Below are 22479 nucleotides of genomic sequence, written 5' to 3' on the forward strand. Positions count from 1 at the left end.
AAACACTTAAAATCACTATGTAAAGCTATAAGGCAGATATAGGATAGCACATATTGGCAGCAAGAGTGATTTTCAACCAAAGATATCATAAATTAAGCATTAATCAACACACTGGAAGACAGCAAAGTGCTCCAATGATGCTAATGACCACTTTGCGTGAAATGGCAGGTTTGCCAGTACACAGTTAGCCTGGGTGGCATGAATTACAAGTTGTTTGCTACGGCTACCTCACAATGGTACTATTCAGCGGTGCGCTGGTAATACAGTGATTGGCAGATCTTTGGAACAGTACGGTGCTGCAGCTGGATAATTCTAGCATATTCCTGGTTTAAGTACAATGAGAACATTGAATTCTAATTATGTCCCCCTTTTCACTGTCCTTTCCCTGGACAAAATGAGCCAAAATCTATTTTCATGTCTCTAGTGAAGTTACAAAAGGCGTGAATTCAGCCATCTAAGTACACCGACAAGTCCACTGCTGTTATAACAACGAGATTGCTCATATTTACAGTTTCATCCACAAGACTTCACAGACTCATTCAACAATGAGAAAACCATTTCACTCCTTCAGAAATGGTAAAGATTTTGCAGAAGAACAAGTAGTGAAACTGGAGATAGAAGTCAAGTAGCTGGATTCCCATTACACTACACTATCCAAAGCATACTGCTGTCCCCATGGAAAGCTGTCTCTATACTACAGGTGAGCACTGTCAGAAAAATGCCAGTTTTCAAGGATACCCACGGCACTATGACTAAATCAGAGTCTAAACCCTGCATATGCTGCCATGCAAAAATTCAGTGACGATTTTCATGGAGGACCAGCACTCATGGAAATCAGGAGGTGTCCTTCCATTCACCACCATATATTCTGGCTCATTCTTCTAAGGACTCAAACTTATGTAGTCTTCTAAGCCAGTAGTCAGGTGCAACTATTTGTTCTTAAGCACTGAATATTGGCATGCCCAGTGGGTGTTTCCAAGATGCCTAAATAGATGTCTGCTTATTAACTAGATAGTTTTCTAATCAACATGTACACTGCTCAGAGGTGTAGATGCAAAAAGTTAAAAACTGCTATAAGAATGGCATATCTTGAAAGTATCACTTGAACACCAGTGACGTAGAATGCTGACTGACACATTTCTGTCTGCCTTCATTGGACATTCAAATTCTTCAAAGAAAGAGCTGAGTGCTTTATCAGCTAGATGCTGAAGCACTTTTGGTCATGCTTCTGAAACATGTGACTTGCTGGAAAGTGATGATGGGAAAAACCCGCACGCAAAGGGAGAGTTTGAAGAGTTGCACAGCCGTAAAGTGGCTTTAGTATATGTGCATTGTTTCTGACACATCTCCAAGATAAAACACACAGTTAAAATTGACAAAAAATCTGCTATGCTACCCATATGTGACTAGACTCTGTCCTTCTGAGCATGTGGATGGTTCAGCTGTTTAAGTATGTTATTTGTTAGGCATTGCTCATGGCTGCTCTGGAATCTCCTCTTTCATAACAGTAGGACTCACCTATAAGTTCTCAGAAGGGACATTCCCTTTGTTAAGTCATTTCATTAAAAAGTTTACGATTGACACTCTAACAATCATTTTGTGGATTATGGAGGGAGGTAACTATCCCACTAAGATGAAGTGGATGACGGCTGGCATTCTGGGGGTCCAATTAGCTTCTAGAAGCCTTGTACATAGAATATGAATACCTGCCTTATGATCCCAACTGTCTACTCTAAGAGTTTTCATGTTGTGTGTCACTATACCTCCATCTTCGTTTATCCAGTAGAGAAACAAATTCATTGTTCCAACTTCAGTTATTTGGTGATCTTCTCCATAGAGCCACAGAACCTGCTGGCAGCCTAACTCCAGGGCTTCTTGCTGGGCATAAATAGAAGAACCATAATTCCTTTCAGAAACAAAAAGAAAGAGCAAACATATGAGTATCTCATTGGGTATTTTCTTATTTCTGTGCAAGGTTCAGTGCCCATGTCCTTTATTGAAAAGGGCTCATTTTCCATCAGAAGTACTTCACTGTTTTTTTACTAGATCATTTTGTATCGACAACCCAAAATTTTGAAGGGCTAAGTAGCATCAACAGCTCAAATATATCCATCCAAATTTTCTCAGAAATAATTCTTGTTCCATTTTCTAGATGTTCTAATCATTGCAATTAGACACCTTAGTAAAGAATTCATCTTTATTTAGCAGTTGGAATCCTGGACAGATGCAATAGTTCTCATCCAGCGCATGGTTTAAAAAAGGCAAAACCAAAACTATCCACCTAATCTCATATATGTCAAGTGAACAGATGAGTAGTTAGACCTCTTGGAATACAGAATCTTCAGAGGTAAGCTATTTCTTTTCTAGTAAAAAACATTCACAGAACTAGTTTAACAAGAACTAGTTTACAAGTTCTTGTTACTAGTTTACATTCACAGAACTAGTTTAACATGAGCAAGTGTAGAGTCCTGCACCTGGGAATGAACAACAACATGTATCAGTACAGGCTGGGGGATGACCTGCTGGAGAGGAGCTCTGCAGAGAAGGACCTGGGGTCCTGGTGGACGACAGGTTGACCATGAGCCAGCAGTGTGCCCTGGTGGCCAAGAAGGCCAATGGGATCCTGGTGTGCATAAGAAGGAGCGTGGCCAGCAGGTCAATGGAGGTGATCCTCCCCCTCTACTCTGCCCTGGTCAGGCCTCACCTGGAGTACTGTGTCCAGTTATGGGCTCCCTGGCACAAAAAAGACAGGGATATCCTGGAAACAGTCCAGCAGAGGGCAACAAAGATGATACGGGGCCTGGAGCATCTTCCCTATGAGGAAAGACCGAGTAGACCTGGGTCTGTTCAGCCTTGAGAAAAGAAGTCTGAGAGGGGATCTTATTAATGTTTACAAATATCTTAAGTGTGGGAGACAGAGGGATATGGCCAACCTCCTTCCAGTGGTTTGTGGGGACAGGAGAAGGGGCAATGGCCACAAACTGGATCACAGGAAGTTCCACACCAACATGCAAAAGAACTTCTTCACAGTGAGGGTGACAGAGCATTGGTACAGGCTGCCCAGGGAGGTTGTGGAGTCTCCTTCTCTGGAGATATTCAAGGCCCATCTGGAAGCCTGCCTGGGCAACCTGCTCTAGGGAACCTGCTTTTGCAGGGGGGTTGGACCCGATGATCTCTGGAGGTGCCTTCCAACCCCTACAATTCTGTGATTCTGTGAACTTATTTTTTTTTAGTAGTTCTAGGAGCTGCAGATTAGCCTTGATGAATTTCACGTCCTCGAGGGGCAAGTGTTTTCCTAAAATGCTGCCTACAGGATGAACTTAACTACATAATTTATGTTCACCCTGTAGCTGCTCTGGGAGGAAAACAAAACAACAACAACGACAAAAAAAACCACCAACCAAAAAACCCCTTTCACTTCTGATATTCAACAACCATCAAACCCCCAAGTCAGCAGCTCCAAAGTGCAGACTGCACTGCAATTCAGGTCTCAGCTCTGAGCCACAATTGCAAATCAAATCAACAGTGACTCCAGAGTATTCTCTTTTTAACAGCTGATGAAAGAATGCACAGGAAACAAAATATTTCTCAAACTCAACAAAAAACAACAAGTAGGAGGTCAAAATCTCAGAGCATCGGAACAAAGGTAGAAAAGCTCTTTTCTTGCCATTTGATTATTCTAGTAGCTCAGCTGAGCAGCACTTGACAGCTACTAACTTCCTGCCTAGAAAAGAAACTCTCAGGTAAATACAAAAAGCCTTGCTTAAACCAAAGACCACATTTGCACAATTAAGTCATTTATTTAGCCACATCCAAGTTGCTTGCTCCAGTCAAGTCCTAAGCAGCTTAATTCTGACAACTCAAGTAGTTGGACATAAACAATTATGTTTCTACCTAAGTGGCACTTCGGCCTAGTTCAGCAGAAAACTGCCAGACCACAGCCACATATACACAGCTAATTGTCTCATGCTTTTCCAGAAACACCCATACTCCCCTAGCTAACTGCAGATGGCTTGTCAGGACAGTCTGCCAAGGATGGAGGTCAGCAGTAAATGCTGCTCACTGCCTGGTTGGCAGCAGACCGCTATACTGAAAGCTGCATCACAGAAGTGATATCTTCAGTGTCAACTTCTGCAAGGGAAATGAGCTAAAGTACTACATGGACACCTTCCAGGTCCAGTTCCTCAGCCTGAGAGGCTATAAAAATTGTCTCGCCCCGTAGCCCACTTGACTGTAGTATCCAAACAAAAATACACAACTGAATTGTATAGGTAATATTCATAAAAGACTGCTTTGAAATCTTTGTCATAGTATATCGTTTGCTTAACTGCTACATCTAATACCTCTACTTCTGCTGGATTAGACACTTCACTAAAAAACACATCTCCTTTGGATATGTGGAGATATGTGGTATGTGGAGATAGATTCCATACAAATGCAGAATCAGGTTTTCTTACCCTCCCAGTTTGCAGTCCCCTGTTCCTCCTTTCCAGGCTCTTACATATTTTGGATCTGCCCATAATGATATTGGACTAAAGCTTCCACTTGCAAAGTAAGGGCCCACAGGGCTCAGTATGACATACAGTAGGGCTTTAGTTGGCTTCTTCACTCCAAGAGAAGGCTGAAAATAAGGAATGTAAACAAGTAAAGTTACAGGTTTACTTCACTCCAAACATCAGATGTTGCAAAATTAGCTTCTGAAATACTGCTTTCAGAGAAATTGCAGCAGTGGAGTGCTTTTACCTAAAAAATGCAAAGTTCTGCAATGAAGAGGAAATATTTATATTACCTCCCCCCCATCCCAAGCAACATGACAACACTAGTTTTATGCGCTGTCACCACTCATTTACAGCTCTTTCATTTGTCTAAATATTATTTTAATCTTCTCACATCATCTCAAGCTTTTGAGAATTCAGAAACTACCTCAAGAAAACACTATATAATTATATGAATTAATTAGAGCAGTAGTCTGCAAAACCTTTTGGGGAGGCAAGGACCACCATGAGCAATAGCAATGGTGGAAAAACCACTGTCAGCTGTATTAGTGATGAGAATTAGCCAATGCCAATTAGAACTGGCATTGGTAGAGTCAGGTGCTGGCTCTGTGACAATCTAAAATGATTTGTCTACTGGAAATGGTTCACACAGCAGGACAGAAAATAACCTGGAATGTATCACTTTTTCCCCTACCCCTTCGGAGAGATGGCTTCTCATGCTTCAAGTCATCACTATCAACACCTGAAGACAGAGGTGAAAAGCCTGACACTGGTCAAGGTCTGAATTCTGCAGCTGAAGACTCTGCTTATCTATATGATACTTGGCAAAGCTCTAGAGTGATCACAAAATGGTTGAGGTTGGAAGGGACCTCTGGAGACTCTGGACCATATGCAGTTCTTGGGATCTTACAGGCAGCTGTTTGGGCTACCATTTCCTCTCCACTCAGAGGAACTAGTCCCCTAAAAAGAACAAGCTCATCCTTGGGTTCTAATGTTAAGTCTCCACTACTACTACTACTAGTTATTGAACTGAATTCTTCTAAAGAAGACGACTTGTACAAAAGTTTTAAGCAAAATACTGTGCACAAGGCACATGAAGCTAGACTGGGAAGTAAGGGGGGGAATAAAAAAGGTAAACATGGAACTACTGGAAACTTCACATGAGCTTTCCTCAGGTGTAAAGATGGTGCTTTTGATTTCTGTCCACCTTACTCTTTCAGCAAAACTTTTAACAAAATAAACATTAAATAATTGACGTCTTGGTATTTTTCGTCATTCTTACACAATTATTCAAAATATAATAGTGACTGGGTTTTCTAACTGGTCTGATTCAAAAAAGGTCAGCAATTTTGTTTGATTGAAACAAATCTCAACAGCAGAAGAATTTCCAAAAAAAATGAAAGAGAAAAACCTCTTAATATTAACACTTTATGGTTGCTGAGTGGTGATCCTTCCATCCCCAAATCTGCAACTAGTTTACAGACTTTAAGTTAATGAAGTCCTAGAACACGTGTATAGTGCTCACGTATGCTAGCTACATAAGGATATGGATATCGCAGAAAAGTGACTTGTCTAGTTGGGAACCACAAGTTCTTTAGTTTCTTTGTCCTATGATCTACCACTCTAGCTTTCTCGCTTGCTGCTGCTAAAAAAAATGTTTTAATTAAAATACACTTCCTGCTTCTAACTTCTGTACTCTCACATATGCCCCTGATTGTTAATATTTTAAAGGCATACATTACCATATAAAAGACATTTATACTTATAATACAAAAACAAACAGAATTTAGGTTTTACTGTAATTGCTTAGAACAGATGATTCACTTTACTTTCTGTGATCTGAATCAGTATATCCACTAGATGGTGGTGTGGTCAACATAAATTTGTGAAGTAGAGCTACAGGTGACTAACTCAGAGGTAAAGAACATAAAAACAAGTTGTCCCTGAAATGTAATACTGTTGCCTACCAACTGCTGCATATTTGCCTTTATGGATGAAGGATTTTGCTTTGTGCTTAAATACACAAAAATTAAGAATGAAAAAGAAAGTTTAAAACCTCAGTTCCAATTAAGGTAGGACGGATATACAGGCTGGCAGCAGTTGAGTATGGGACCCACTCCTTTTCTACTTCCACAAGTTTCCGGATGCACTCCAACAGCTCATTCTGGTCAAAACTCTGGGAAGGAAAAGCAAAGGGAGAAAAGAAAACAGAGAAATATAACCTGAACAAACTGTAGTCCTTATAGATCCATATGTTAAGGGGAACACTTCCTCAGCCCATAGGGTTTCATAGGACTACACCACCTTCCTCAAATTCATTTCTTTAAGATCCCATTTAAGATCCCACAGTCTCTGTGCCTTCTTATTCATTATCCCAAATGCCCTCCTGCTGCTACAAAGCATCCTCCTGAGTTAGGAAAAAGGAGCTATTGACCTGTCTTGCCTTCAAAGCACATGGAAAGAACTCCCTGTGCAGCCAACCCCCTCACTCCCGAGGGCGTGCTGTGAGCTCCGGCAACATCTCTTCTGCAGAAGAGATTTGGGTTAGAGATCCAAAGGGTGCACCAAGTCTCCCAATTTTACTGCAAAGCTAATAAGCAAGGGAAGAAAGTCATTGGCCAATATACAACTGCTTAAAAGCAGCATGAAGTTCTAGCAAAACCAAAAGCGAAGGCACTCAGAGGTCAAAGGATTTAACTGAGGTAAAAAGCAAGAACACTAGCAACAGAGCAATTTAATCAACTGTCTACATGCAAACAGAAGCTGTCTGCATGACTGCAGAGCTCATCCCTCAGAAATAAGACCGTGCACACCTGAGGCAGTAGGGACACAATGCAGAAAGGTAAACACAGTTTTGATTTAATAGAAAAAATAACTTCCAACCATTCACTGAATAGGATCTCTTAGAGTTTAACAGAACTATTCAAGAGTTAGCACACTTGATAAACGTTACACTACCATAATGTTTCAGAGATTTGCACTCTGAAAATAAAAATACACTCCGACTTAAGGAGAGTAAGATGCCTTGGCTACGTACTGGCAGAGTTGTTCTTCTTGCCGATCGTGCCATCCTGTCCATGTTGAGGCTTGGCCGGAACAGGCGGATTTTGCCATCTACTCCTCGATAAGCCTTCATTCCTTCAAACAACTACCAAGCCAAAAAGGAGGGAAAAGAAGTCGGATATTAATTGAGGCATGCTATCCCATGATGACCTGTGCAAAAGTAGAACATGCTGTTTGGAAATGAAAGAACTTCACTTTCCTGCTCACAGTACTCAAAGCATAAATGCTAACTAGTTAATCCTTGCAACACACTCCTGTGAGGTATAGTATTACAAAGTTTATATTACAAAGATGACTTGTCCGTGCTTCTGATACATCTTTCTCTGTCAGGGAACTTACTGATGAACATTCTTCTCATAATTTGGTTACAACAATTAAAATTTGTAGCATGCGTTTGACTTAACCACTCCCTTATATTCTGACTGATATCTAAGGCTTAGCCAAAACAGTACTCTCCCTTATGAAAAAGACCTATAGAATTCAATGATATATTCTAATCTTTATAAGAGCTCTGTCCAAAACAGATTTTGGCAAGAAGAGTTTGATACGGTAATTAAGGGAAATCTGTTACAGTTCTTGCTGTAGTCATAGTGAAATCTTGGTCACTTACATCTCCCATCCGCTCCTATGCTGTAGAAGGGGGTTTAGTTAGCATGTGAGACAGGTGCATCAGCTTTATAATACAGCAATAATGTATGCAAATGTTTTATCTATACTTAAAAGGAAACTTAAATTTGTCAGTATTGTCCCATCAAACTGCAGAACATGGATGACTTATGCTGACAATAAATTTACCAGAAATTCTTATCCCACCCTGCCCTCTCAGCAGAATACAGTGTCTTCTAACCACAGCAAAAGTAAAAAATAATAAAAAAACTTATGCCCACAAAACATCCATAGTTATTTGCAGTTCCAGTTTGATAATTTCCAGTTTCAGTTATAGATAGATAATGCATGTATTATATAAACATATTAATATATACATATGTAAAATTATTGTTTGGATTAAGTGCTAAATGTTCATTCATGCTTACAGAGTTCCAATTTTTAGAAATTATTTTCTGAAGCATTTCTTTGTACATTAATTTTTACTGTAAGTTCCATGAATGTAACTACATCACTTCTGTCAGTGTCCTCAGACTTCTTCCTGAGTGCTTCCCCAAAAATGCCTGCAAATTCATTCTAAATGGCTGAAGGCTATATATGCAGTTTTTTGATTATGGAAAAAGATTCTTACATTTGTGTGTAAGTAATATTAATAGAATACTCGAGGCTTCATTATTATTACATTCTACAATATTTTCCCATAAGGATCAGTGAAATGTAATGTTTAGAAAGCTTTTGTACAGTCCAGACAGAGTTAGGTCTTTCCACATGACAAATTTTAATTGTGTTGTAACTGGGTTGCAGGAATCCTGGCAGTTTTCCTTAGGCCACACACAAATTATGCAGGAGAACCAGAATTAGAACCCAGAACTTTTTGCCATCAAAATATAACTTATTCCTATGGCAATACCAACCTTATTAAAAGCTTTGTACACAGATATTAAAACAAAACCAACAAAACAAAACAAACTGTTCCTAAGATAGACATTGTAGCTACAAAGAAAAAAAAAACACTAATGGCATAGCTGGTGTAATGGTTGATACTTTGATATGATTTTGATTGAATCAGTTACTAATACCACATTTCTGTAATGCTACAAGTTCTCATCACAGAACAGTTTTTTCCCCCCACCCTTCTTCCAAAGACATTCACAGAAATTTTAATGAGAGGGAAAAGGAAGGAATGTTACTACTAAGATTTGATCAATGGTTTGAGAGAAACAAGAATCACATCATTACTGAAACACAAAGCGTTCTCAAGCCGTTAAATCTTTTGTTCCAAAATACTTTTAACCTTCCAGAGCTCAGCAGAACCTCTCACTTATTAAAAAGGGAGACAGTGATGTGTTCCAGAAATGCCCATCTTGAATGAGAGCAACTGCACCATAGGCTGCTTGATGGTTGGTTACTACAGCAGTGTGCAAACAATATTATCTGACATCTGTACATCACAGGAACTGGATCTGGAGTTCAGCAGATCCAGACAATCACACTGCATCATGAAGGGCAAGGAGAAAGGGGAGGGAATGCCAAATTCATCATTTTTTTATACCCACTGTGTATTCATTGAGCCACAGCATTGGCACCAGATTCTCCTCTGTCTGTCCTCTTGGCTAGAGGAAACGTGATGCAGTAAGAGTAAAAGAATAAAAAAAAAAACGGAAAAAAAAATAAGAGCATATTCATATTAGCAATGACTTCAAACTGGGCCAGAGGCCAAGCATTAAAGCAATATGCTACTAAGAGTGAAATATAGATTTGGGACTCCAGCGTGGTTTCTTACTCCTTGGGCAGATCAAGAGCTGCAGCATTAGTCACAGGGGCCTGTTGTAATTTACACAGGACCTTTGGGAACGAGATGGGAAAAAACAGCAAGCACAAAAAAAATGGTGAAGGGAGGAGCACAGGAACAACAAGCAGGAAAAAGCTCGAACCTTCCATTTTACTAGTGGTTAAAAAAAAAAAAAAAGAAAGAAAAAAGAATAATAAAAGAAGCACGAGAAACTCCACTAACTTCAGTGGAGAGACTCCCACCTACACAGAGATGGGAGGAGAAGCAGGCTTCCATTAATCCTGTATGCTCCCAGGTAGCTCAGTGCACCCTACCATAGCTCTCACACAGATGTGAGTAGTGCTGAAGCTGCCCTGGAGACGCAAAAGGCAGCTTTAGACAGTAAGTAGCTAAGCACGGAAACTATTAACCACGCTGGTTTCCGACTTAACATTTCACTTTCCAAAGTTCCTTGCTGAATATTCTCTGCGTCAGTACACTTCTATATGCCAGATGCCTCAGAATTTGTTTGGAGTTCTCCAGACCTGTTTGGAGGTACAAACAAGCATCTGTCTAGTCTATCCTGCAATCCAAGCTACGAGCCTTTAAAACAGCTTAAAACAAATTTCACAAAGTGCGTGTTCAGTCTTCAAATTAAAGCTACTCTTGGAATCTCACACAGTCTTATCCAGGGCTTCATTAAGTCACATCAATGACAGCAATTGCACTGATCCCCTGTCAGTGATCTAGAACACTCATGAACTCTCACATGAATTTGCCACCATACAGGAAAGGGTTCACCTTCACTAGGCTAAGAAGTTAAGTGAGCTGGAATCCACAGACCAGAGCTGGTTCTGAATTATACCAACATAAACATACCCCTGGCTGTAAATAGGGAATTATTCTGAAAGGGCATCGGTTATCAGATCAAAATGTAACTCAACACTAAGGTAGCAATAGTTCATGTATTAGAAAGCTACAGTTTCAGAAACTAATCAAAAAAAAAAAAAAAAAAAGCGGTTTCCAAAGGGATTTGGGTACTCACTTCTATAGCATAATGCAGAGATGAAGAGGCTGGATGCAACGAGAGGTTCTCAAGTGGTTTAATATAAGGTTTCTCCCATCCTGAAGCCAAAGACCATTCAATCATCAGCATATTATCAGTGAACACAGTTCCAAATACCAGACCATTGGGGTCTGGTTTTTCCTTGAAAGTCGTAGCTGGTGTGATAACCAAGTCTGAAGCCTGAAAAAAAACATGAAACCCAAAAGTAAATAAAGTAATTAAATCAGACTGATTGAAAAATACTCCTGCATCAGTGAACATGGAAAAATACAATATTTTATCTTCAGGGGTATTTATAGACAGAATTGTTAATTGTGTCTACCTCTAAGTAGTTGCCAGAGCATTCGTACTATGTATGCACCCATACACACAGTGCTGCTTAGATCAGTTGTTCACATATTTTGAAGCACTTTTAAGTGAAGAAAGCAGCACAAGGTGGGAAGAAAAACACAGACACACAAATAGAAAATTATCAGATGAAAATTTCTTGGACAATCAGATTAACACACCTATACAAGTTCCAGAAACTCCCAGATGCTGTATCTCAGAACTTAAGCTGATCATCAGAACCTAATCCTCCTCGCAACTAAGTATGTTGCACTGATTTGCCTTTAATGCATAAAACCAGAGTGAGAGACCTGAGTCAGCAGGTTACTTGGGTTGCACCAGCTTGTTCATTCACATTTGTATTTTCCTAGAAAGATCCTATTAGCACAAAGAAGGCTAAATGTTTTCCTGCATGATTAACAGTAGAGACTTTCCCTTACGAGCCATGACTAGCTGCAGAAACACAACATAGTTTTTTGTATTGGTTTTGGTTAGGAGAGAGTGAATGTTTTTCATAGTAGCTTATATAGTGTTAATCATTGTAAAGAACAGCAGAGGAAGAAGGAAAGCAGGATCTCTGGCATGTCACTTCCCTTCATAGATAGATAGGGGCAAAACAACAGGAGAAAGCTATGAAGTGGACAGTCTTGATCCACTTCTCTCATTCTCTTTCTACAGCTTCTGAGCATTTAAGCTGTGCTGGTCAGAGAGTGAAGAAAGAACTCAAAAATCCCATTCGAAGCTCCGTTTTCTTTCCTAACATGACTCAGAAAGCATCGACCCTTACTACAGAACCCAGAGCAAAACCTTACTCCTCTATGCTGGGTGCATATAGAACAGACTAGACTGCAGTACTTCAGATTCTTTTCAAATTACTTGTCTGGACACTAAAAAGGAGGGTCTGCCAGAGACACCACAAACTTCTAACTTCTGCTTTTCAGACCCGGCATATATTTTACAAAATGAGAAACAACTAGTCCCAAGCTTTTGAAACAACACGCAGGCACCATCTCTGTCAACAACCTGATTTTCAAGATGTCTTTAATAACAGTGGTCTGTTTCTTATTGGTGTTTTTTGTTGTTGTTTTCCCTAATGGCTTAGATGTGAAATTAACTTTGAGCTGGAGCACATAAATAGCTAAAAGCTTGTTTCAAACTATCTCCAATTATAGGACTTGTCTAGATATTACAGTGCATTGCCTTGGTTGAACTAATACATAAACTGATGAAAAAACAGTTACTCTTAACTCTTGAGAGTACCCTTTGTACTGCTGACAGTGAATGCTCTAATGGGAAAAGCACTAATGATGCCCTGAAAATAAAAATGAATTTTACCTGACAACCTCTTATCATGCACTTTGGAAAAAAAAAATCACACAGAAGAGTATGGATGGAAATAAAAGCCACAAAGGAGTGTTTGCAATTATCCACAATGCAATACTGTGCTCAGGGAAACACTTAGCAGGAGTAGGATGTCAATGGGGCTTAAGTACTGATGTAGAACACAATTACATCCTTGCCTTTATCTTAGGGCAGAAATGCTTGAATCATGGCTTCTAAAGAATTCCTACTGCCAGTGGTATTAACAGCACTCCCTCAAGTCAAAGCTTCAGTCTTATTTCAGGTCACTTTTGTTAAGGTAATTATCCTGACACTGAATGGGCCTGGGGACGAGAATATGTCCCCATATTCAGTCTTGTCCCCCTACAAATCCCACCAATGTGCTGATTTCTGCCTGTATGCCACATTTTGCCCCTTCCTCAGTTTTAGCAGCACAAGTAGTTGTAAGGCGGCTCTATAATACAGTTTGGTAAACTCAACTGTATTAACATATAGCCTTTACTTCAAGGATGATGAAGGATTTTAATGTGGTCCTTCTGATGGGCCCACAAGCACATGTAGAGGGAGCTGCAGCCATAAGCAAAGAAGCAATCCCATGGGAGCGTTTGGATTTATTTAACCAAATAAGCCATCTTGCCATAAAAGATATTGCTCCAGCTTCGGAGACATGAGGTTCAAAAGATCCTTGGAAAGAGTCTCTAAAACATGAGTAATAATTTAATAAAATTATGTCACTCAAATATAAACATACTGCTGTGTTCTGACAGCTAGTACAAAGAGGGGCCCAGAGCCAGAGTCACTCCTGTTCTGGCTCATTAGAGACAAGAGCTGGACCAAGAACTTGCTCCTGCAAGCTCAATAAAACAGGTACTGCTGTGTGACAGGCAGTCCCACAGCAGTGCCTATGGCTCAAAGCAATAGTCCAGGATGCTTGGCTCTGAGCCCTAAGGACTGGGGACCTTCTGCAGTCACAAACAGAAACCACCAGACTAGATTTCAGGTTGAGTCACTTGACGGCAGAAAGCCTAGAGAGGTAGCTATGACGCTTGTCCTGAAAGGAAGCAAGTGCTTCCCAGACCACAGAGCTTCCTGGAGCCGCACACTGTGGACAAGGAGACGACCTGCTGTTTCTCACCTCTTTCAGCAACAGGAAAACCTATTCTTCACCTTTCTTTCAGACATTTTGCAAACACCTGACCCAACATCAGGTAGGACACCTGACTTGCCCTTCAAACACCAGTAGGAACATCCTTCGAAAGGGCTCAAAAATAAGCTTAAGTGCAGAGTAATAGGGCAGCAATCACTAAACACGCAAGAAGGCAATTTTCCTGATCCTCATAATGCTGACAAATTCTGTTAAAATTTAAATCTCTCTTGAGAGTTTATTTTATTTTTTGGCCATTACTATTCACAATTCTTTTTTTTAAGGATCTTCCGCCTTTATTCATTCTATTGTATTTCTCTCTTTCTCTGTTTTTACTGAGCAAAACCCTAATGCTTTTTATGTCAAGACACCATCAAGTGCTGCAATGCATTTTTTTAAATTATTTTTTATTTTAAATAAAGGAGTTGAGGGTGGTGGTGGTTGGAGAGCCCACCTTGGGGTACTCCTTCTCACTGTGTCATCTGCGGTACAGAGTATTTCCAGGACCCTCAACCTCTTTTAGGTCCCTGAGCAGTAAGTCTCCTACATAACACCTCACCTGGCCAACAGACCCCTTTCACTTAGCTTGCCCCAAAGTCCTGCCCCAGCATTTTTTGTTGTTGTTCAAGCAGCACCAGTAGGAGGGAAAATGGACACACAAAAGAACCTGCACAAAGAGAGCAGAGCAAGGGCAGTTGACTAATACAGGAGTACTGATTAAGTATCAATGCCTGTTACTTTTACATTGTTAAAAAAATTATCACGGTACTGCCATGGCATCACCTATGACCTTTATAAATCGCCATTTCTTTCTTTGCTTTGTCAACATTGCCCCAGCCCTGTAAGCAGCATTAAAGTTTGGCATTAAGATCCACCCAGAACCCTGCTGTTTGTACTGCTAATATACAGGGCATTTTTAAATTACATTTGTGGTTTGCTTGCTTTGTTTATCAGTGTGCTCTTAAGCACTTTCTGACACTGCCACCTAATAATGCCATTAAACTGGAAGAAAAACCGGTAAATGCTGGGACAAAAAGGAAAATGGAGATGAAGAAATAGATGATACACACAATCTATTAAGCACAGCTGTTCCACCCTTGTTGCCTACAGTAGAATGACAAGGACTGAGTTTCAGCCCTGTAAACTCTCCATGTCGCAGCGGGATAGTACCTACAAGTTGTGTGCCTAGGTCCCAGCTCTGGACAACCCTGTAAGAAATAGGAGTGCCTGCAGCAGGCAGAAAGGGGTGGTGGGGAAGCCAGCTGGATATTGCTGCTTTTAAAGGCTTATATAATGATGCTGCACTGCAAACAGCCACTGTCTCTACCGGGTGCATGTTTTCGAATAGCCCCTTATCTGGGAAGTGCCTGCTGATTCCAACATGACTTCACCCAGACTGAAGCTCTGTCCAGCCCAGTGAAGATGCACTGTGACCTCCTGAAACTAAAATTCATCATTTGATCAAAATAGATCTTGTAAATTATGAGCTAAGTCAAATTAAATATGACATGCTGATCAGCGTCAATTTTAACCAAAGCCGCAGCAAGACATCCCGGTGCCCATAGCCAAGATGTCACTTTAATGTTTATTCCATCCAGCCTGTGGAATAGCCATAAGTGGATTTGAAGCTGACAGTAGCTTCTGGACAGTAGTCCAGAGTTTTTACTTCCATTGCTACACTTCTACCTTTCTTACCCCAGAGAGCTGCCTGGGGTCGGTGCAGATGGTGTTTATTTTGTCCTATTCTTCCCATCCAATTTTGCCAGTTCCTTCCCAAATGACCCTTGGCTGCGGCAATTTTCACTGCACTGAAACTACTAGACCATAGTAGAGTTGAGGAGCTGTAAGAGGTGTAACCCTAACTTTTCTAAACTCTGTACTGGGCAAAGCATTTCTATCATTTACTTGAGTACAAACTGAACTGGCAGCCTCAGTTGTACAACAGCTTACAAGTTACCTAGCTGTAACAGCAAGTTGCAGCAGACTTCCTCAAAACATTAACATACTTTCAGTGAAACTGACTGTAATCTATTACGAAATAAGTAATCTCTCTGACTTCTAGTAAGGGTGATTCATTCAAGATCACAAAGCAACTGCAATTATTACTTTTTATTACTTACGCTGAGTTTTTAAGCATATCCTAGGAAAGATCAGGCCTTCTGATGCAATAACAGACATGGAAGCATAGATAAAATTGAATAACTTGTTTTGCCCTTGCACTTGTGAACAGTGAACTGAGGTTGCAGTTATGGAGGAGATTTTGAGGAGGAAACAGATTACAAAGAGCGTGAGGAATTATTATAGAGGGAAAAGTTAAAAAAGTGTAACTGGGGGAGTTGGACAGAATGAGGCTGGAATGAAACAGAATGGTTTTGAGGAGGGCACCAGGGATGAGGATGTCATTCTCCCGTCTTTCTGACTGTGGCACCGTCATCATTGCCTTTGGGCCCTCCCTAAGACACACCTCTCTTCTTCAGGAATCCATTCTTTCTGCTGGAACAGCTGCTTCCTCCCCTCAACACCTTCTGCCTGGCCACTTCAACATGGGGCTCCTTCTATGAGACAGACTGAGGAGAGGAGGCTTGCACTGCTAAGGAGAAGCAGTGGAGAAGCTAGGCTGGGGATACTAACCAGGTGAGTGAAAAGCTCCTCCAGCCTCTGGAAGCTGAAACCCTCCCTTCTCCTGGACAAACTCTCTTTGGCCTTGCAGCCAATGAGCAAATGATCTGTACTGCATTAAGCTCCTTCTCTTCCCATATGTTAGGCTGCAAGTGGCAGAGGATTGCCCGCGTTTTATTTATTTCTGCTTACCTAAGCAATGTTCTCAGCTCATTCTGAGATATTCCAGCCCAGCAGCCTCCTGTGGCAGGGTTCAGGCTACCGTGTGCTGCACATAATTGCTTCTGTAGAACAGGTACTATGAGCAGCCCACAGGGAATTGCAACCTGATCCAGGAAGAGCCTTCACCACATGGTCCTGCTTTCTGTAGGCTGACATCATAAATCATGCTTAACAGCTACTACTGCACAAACAGAGATGGCTTGTGCCAAACTATTGCCAAGCCTGAGAAATCAGGGATGGCATGCCAGCTCCTCCATCAGTGGCATCAGACAAGACAGCAGCAGTGCCTTGCTATGCAGCCAGGAAATGGGAAAAGTTATAGAGGCTGTGTGTTGTGTCGACTTCAGGCAACTGGTCCTTTTCTTCTCCTAGGACAAAATAAACAATCATTTACTCTGCCTATTCCTAAATCCTGTCTTAGAAACAGAAATACTGAACACTGCTTTAGTGGATGCAATCAGTTACAACTTACAGCATGTCTTATATTTGTCTCATTTGTCTGACTTACTACCTCTCACCTCTATCCACTAATCACTAGCAGACACCACAGCAGCATGGTCTATTTGAACAAAAAATGAGAGATTTACTTCCTATTAACCATGGACAAACCACTACTCCATGCTTTTGTTTCTTTTCTCATCCTCATCGGAAAAGCTTGCTTTTTTTCTGGGGCAGAGACCATCACTTTCTGTATAGGGCTAAGCCCAGCATTGCTGTTATCACAATAATAAAGTCTACAGTAGAAACAATAAGATCAATAAGAATTATATCAGAATAAGAAAATAATAAACAAAAATATAAAACAGAATAAAAAAGTTTAAAAAATTCTTAGAAATCTATTACTAACTTGTAAGTATAAAAAGTAATGTAACCTATCCTATAATCCCTTTACTGTCGCTACTATTTTAAATTTACAGTGGAGCCTGAGGCTTGAAAATGGAAAGTGTGTCAAGATATAATAAGATTACAGCAGGAAGAAAATTCAAATCTTCCTTCTATTAAAAAAAAAAAAAGAGAGAGAGAGAGAGAAAGAAACAAAATAAAATATATTCTGCAACCTCAGGAAGAATATCCAGAAATTTTTCAACATAAAGGTTCCCTGAGACTTCATCTGGGAATATTTGTTAGCACATGTAATTGGACTGGGGCCTGGAAACATTGCATCAGGTTGACAGTACATTGGGTAATAAACAGAGCAAGTGACAAAGCAAAAGACAGTCAAGACCCTGAATCATTTGTGAATTAATCATAGAAGCAACAGAAAATATGTCTGGAACGACTTTGTCTAGCTTTGTCTAGATGTTGTTCTCTGCAAAGCATGTATCTAATCTATTCACAACAGATATTTATCAAATATTTGTCAAACCAAAGAATGAGCTTCTACTACATCCCCAAGCAATGGGAAGAAAGGGAGGAGGGAACAGGACATTGTTGACTTCTTTAACCTTTCCTCTCACCTGATGAACGCTCTGTCTGATGCGGCAATATTTGATTTGGCACAATAGGCTAGTAACATAAAAAACTGATGTTGAATCCTAACAAGGCAACATATATGTGGTTGGAATTGACATAAACTTCTTGCCTAGAGGGTGAAGAGGGAACACATGGCAGCAGACCAACTCAAACTGCTATCTCAAGCTTCCAAAACACACCAGAAGGGAAATAAAGGTGGTGGAAAACTAGTCTGGGTAGCTTGTAGGGAAAGCACTGAAGAAACTAGCCCTGCCCTACAAAGCACTGGAGCACATGGATAATGCATACTATCATTGATTTAAATGGCAGCAACTAAATTTTAAGTTGTTCTTCATTTGCTCAAATGTTGCCCTGCACCAATTCCCTTTGATCTGGTCCAAACGTCATTAAAGTTAATCAAGACCCCTTCCTCCAGCTTTATAGAAGTTTGGATCATAAGGGCGGCAAAACTACCCAAATCTTTACAGCCTCACCCATTTCTGCTGCTTCAGGAAACTTAAATGGACTAGTAATCCTTTATTAGTAATAGTAGTAATATTTTAGGTCCCTTTCTCATTAGCCTGGTTCTCTTCTGATATTTTCAGATCTACTAAAAACACAGTCATCTAGTATCTCATTTATCAACAAATTATAGAGAACATTTGAAATATAACTAGCACCTAAAATATAAACTATCAGGATATTGATAAGACTGTTAAACAGAGAAGCAGAAACTGGATACTGATACATTAAATTTTGGTCATATTAACCACTACTTTTTGCCAACAGCTGTTCCACTTAACTAGGGCAATCAGAAAATGTCAATAGGGAGGAAGCATGAGCAAGCTTTAATGCAGTCATTGCACTGGACTGAAAAACACATTGCTGCAGCTCACTGATATGGCTGGCCAAGTTAGTTATATAAAAATCCTCTTTAGCACTTCATGTATGCAGTGTAGCTATACCTGGGCTTTTGCTTAGAAATAAGCAATTCCACATAGGACAATAAGGGAGATCACAGACTGCAGGTCTATAATAGCCCAATTCCTTGCACAGGCACCCCTCTCAGACTCATATTCAAACATTTCCTTAAATACCTAGGGCCCTTCTTCACTAAAAGAACACATTAACTAGTAACACTACTCATGTTATTCACTGTAAGTATATACTGCTCCTTCTCAAAACTCCGTCAACTTGGTTAACATTGCAGTGCTTCTCTGTGCTTACAGCCACTGTATTTCCGCATTGTAACATAAACACAATGTTCCATTTTTAGAAAGTTTGCCTAGAAGAAGGTTTGAGTCTAACACCAGCTGAGTACTCACACTGGCCTGTGACACATAACTGCAATAGCAAGATCTGTGACATTTTACCAATACCACGTTTTTGTACAAAGGCACAGTGTTAGATGTTTGAATAATGCTGTAGGAAAACATAAATTTGGTGCACAAAGATTAGAGATGCTGATGTCTCCAGATTCCAGAAATACTGTCATTTCTATTTCACACAATTAAAGTGAAATATTTATTATTTTTTTTTAAGGGTTATCTGCCTTAATGAAGGAAGAAATGAATTGCAAACCTAAATTTTAGACAAACAAGTTTGAAATACTTCACCTAAGTAGCCTGGCCAGTCAGAAACATGCAAATGTGTTATGTGGGATAGCCAAGAATAGAACCATAATCTCACATGCCCAAGTCCTGGGCAGTTGCAATTAAATCTTCTTACCCTGATTTTAATGAGCTTGCAGACATGCAGGGGAGTGGATTCACAGAATGAAGGCATTCAGAATTTATCATAGAATCACAGAAGAACCCAAGTTGGAAGGGAACAACAAGGATCATTTCCCAAGGAATTTCAAAACCAAACCAACCAACCAAAAAAAAAACAACATGAAAAACTTCTCTTTTTGGGAATAAAAAATGCTTTCATGATACAGTCTCTTACAGAGATTTAAGGACTTACTTCAAACCTTCAGTTAATTGCACCTGACTTTTTCCCTAATTCCATCTTTTACACTGGTAGACAGAAGATAAGCTTTACAAATTGTCATGAATTTCATGGCTTGATCTGCCACAGAAACTGTCATATTGTTCCAATTCATTCTATTCAGTACTTTCCTAGAAATAGGTACTATGCGTGAGATTAGGATAAAACTCTTTCAGCCCTCTAGGCTGTTAGTTCATGAGAATTAAGATATAGGGATGATTTCAGAAGCAAGCAGAAAGGGCCAGAGTCGGGGGGGGGGGAGGGGGGGGGGGATAAAATTAAGAACTCTTGGAGGCAGATATGGACAAAATGGATTTTATAAGTTTTGGAGTCATATAGTTTCTATTGGGAATTACTTGCTGGTGCTAAAGCCCTGCATTTTTAAAATAACTCTTCACTTTATGAAAAATAAGTCCAGAAAAAGATAAATCCATATGTTTTGTACAACCTCTGTGCTTTTACAGACACCAACTGTATCTTCACCACCTAGTTAAAAAGAAGATAAAGCATCACTTTCTTTGCGCTATAAATTAACTTAGCAAAACTGTTCCCTGGCTCTCTAACATCTTTCTTTTATCTTGGCTAAAAGCTCCTACTATTTGTTGAAGACAATTAGCTTTATTTGCAAATCCTACAACTTCAGATAATTGGACAATCAGTTTCTCTATTACAGCTTAGAAAACCTATTTGCTTTAGCCTGCAGCTATTAGAGGCACATTACTCATCTGAAAAGAAACAGAACTACTACTTGTCACCAAGCTAAAACAGTATAGAGCTGCCACAGATGTCAAGCACCCCTGCAGAGGTGGGGCCCCCATGACATGAGAAACCTACTCGCAGACTGCTGGGAAAATATCGCTTAGAGTACCACAGCAGAATCACGGTGACTTATTTCCACAACACTAAGAACTTGTGCTCAGCAGCATTTCTTGGCTCCTCCAGTCCTGAAGCAGTGACACTACTCTGCTTGCTGCTACTACTGTGTGTTAACAGACTTGATTTAGAAATGCTGATCTGCCAAATAGAGTCATCATCAGCAAAACTGAGCTGCATTAGTGGATCTTCCACCTGTGCACGTAACTTAGAGAAAGCCATTTTCTCCTAGTGACCAGCAGCCACTGAAACATTCAGCAACACACACTGGGCTTTTCCTCGCCCTCATCAAAACAGGACACAACTGCAAATGCACTGTGTTGATTATTACTCTGACCTAGACGCATACTTTCCAAATAACTGGAATGAAAGCAGCAGATATGAAATGCAGTCAGTGTTGCCCAGCTATTATTAGTAATACTTACAAGACTTTGTGCAATGCCTGTGTTGGTGCACAATGCCATAAAAACCACTTGGCCCTCAATCTTCTCTGTGCTGTAGCTGGTTTCCTTCTTGGCAGGTGAAGGTGATCATATGTATTTGATTGTAAATCACTGGAAGTAATTCCGCAGCATATATATCCTCTACTAGGAATCATAATCAAGTGATGTGAAGTAACTGTGGTCTAATAATATTATTACTCTCCAATTTGTTTTGGAAAAAAAGTGAAAACATGAAAAATGTGTAGATGCACTCAGTAGATGAAGCCACAGCTGACCTGATCTAATGCTGATGACAGTCCCACTGGGCTGGATGACCTATGGTTCAAAGACACCAAACTTACGCCATTTGGATGACGTTACATACATATGTATCCACTCCCAACTCCCCACTTGGTCATATTTTACTGCTTCAAGACAGTTTACATAAAACCAATATTCCTCTATACTCAGTTTGGAGAATGACTGCCCATTACTGCATCAAGATATTGGGAAGTTTCTGCAGCCAATATTTGCCCATACAACTTAAAGAGCATGAACTTTTTTTATGATTTATCTGCTCAATCTACATTTAAAATGGGGTATAACAGAAAATTATATAGAATTTATATATAAAAGTAGAATTTATAATGGAAAAGCAGGGCATTTTCAGAAAAAAAAAAAAAAGGATAGAAGAATCAACAGCTGCAATATGATAAAAAACCTTACTAAGTTCCCATATGCTTTGGCAGGTAAATAGTTTATTGATATCAGTAGAAAATGACAAATTGAGAACAAGGTGGAAAGGAAGGGGTATGAAAATATATAAACCATGTAAAACTGCTTTATACATAAAGCAGTTAGCCTTATACATAAACTGGTAACTACAAGTGCACGTATGTCCTCATGCCAAAAAACATTTCAGAGTTCCCTTGATGCACATGCTCTGGTCATGTCAGAAACTCTACCCTCTGCTCATATAAAATAAAAGTGCTATGTTCTTCCTAACCTCTTCAAGAAGTGAAACTCTGACCATGTTCCAGTATTATGTCAGTATGAGAGTCAATTAGTTCAAAATTTAAAAAGATGTT

General features: G+C 39.9%; 1 protein-coding gene across 1 annotated transcript in view; it reads right to left on the reverse strand.

Moving 5' to 3' along the window:
• BCAT1 (branched chain amino acid transaminase 1) overlaps positions 1-22479 on the reverse strand; it is a 67438-nt gene that overhangs the window by 20079 nt on the left and 24880 nt on the right. The window contains exons 3-7 of the mRNA XM_013195980.3: positions 10982-11182; positions 7534-7644; positions 6553-6672; positions 4458-4621; positions 1764-1906 (exon numbers count right to left, since the gene is read on the reverse strand). Coding sequence (XP_013051434.1) covers positions 1764-1906; positions 4458-4621; positions 6553-6672; positions 7534-7644; positions 10982-11182 — 739 coding nt within the window. The remainder of the gene's footprint in view (positions 1-1763; positions 1907-4457; positions 4622-6552; positions 6673-7533; positions 7645-10981; positions 11183-22479) is intronic.

Source organism: Anser cygnoides, chromosome 1 (genome assembly GCF_040182565.1).
Source record: "Anser cygnoides isolate HZ-2024a breed goose chromosome 1, Taihu_goose_T2T_genome, whole genome shotgun sequence".
In the NCBI taxonomy this organism is placed as follows: Eukaryota; Metazoa; Chordata; class Aves; order Anseriformes; family Anatidae; genus Anser; species Anser cygnoides.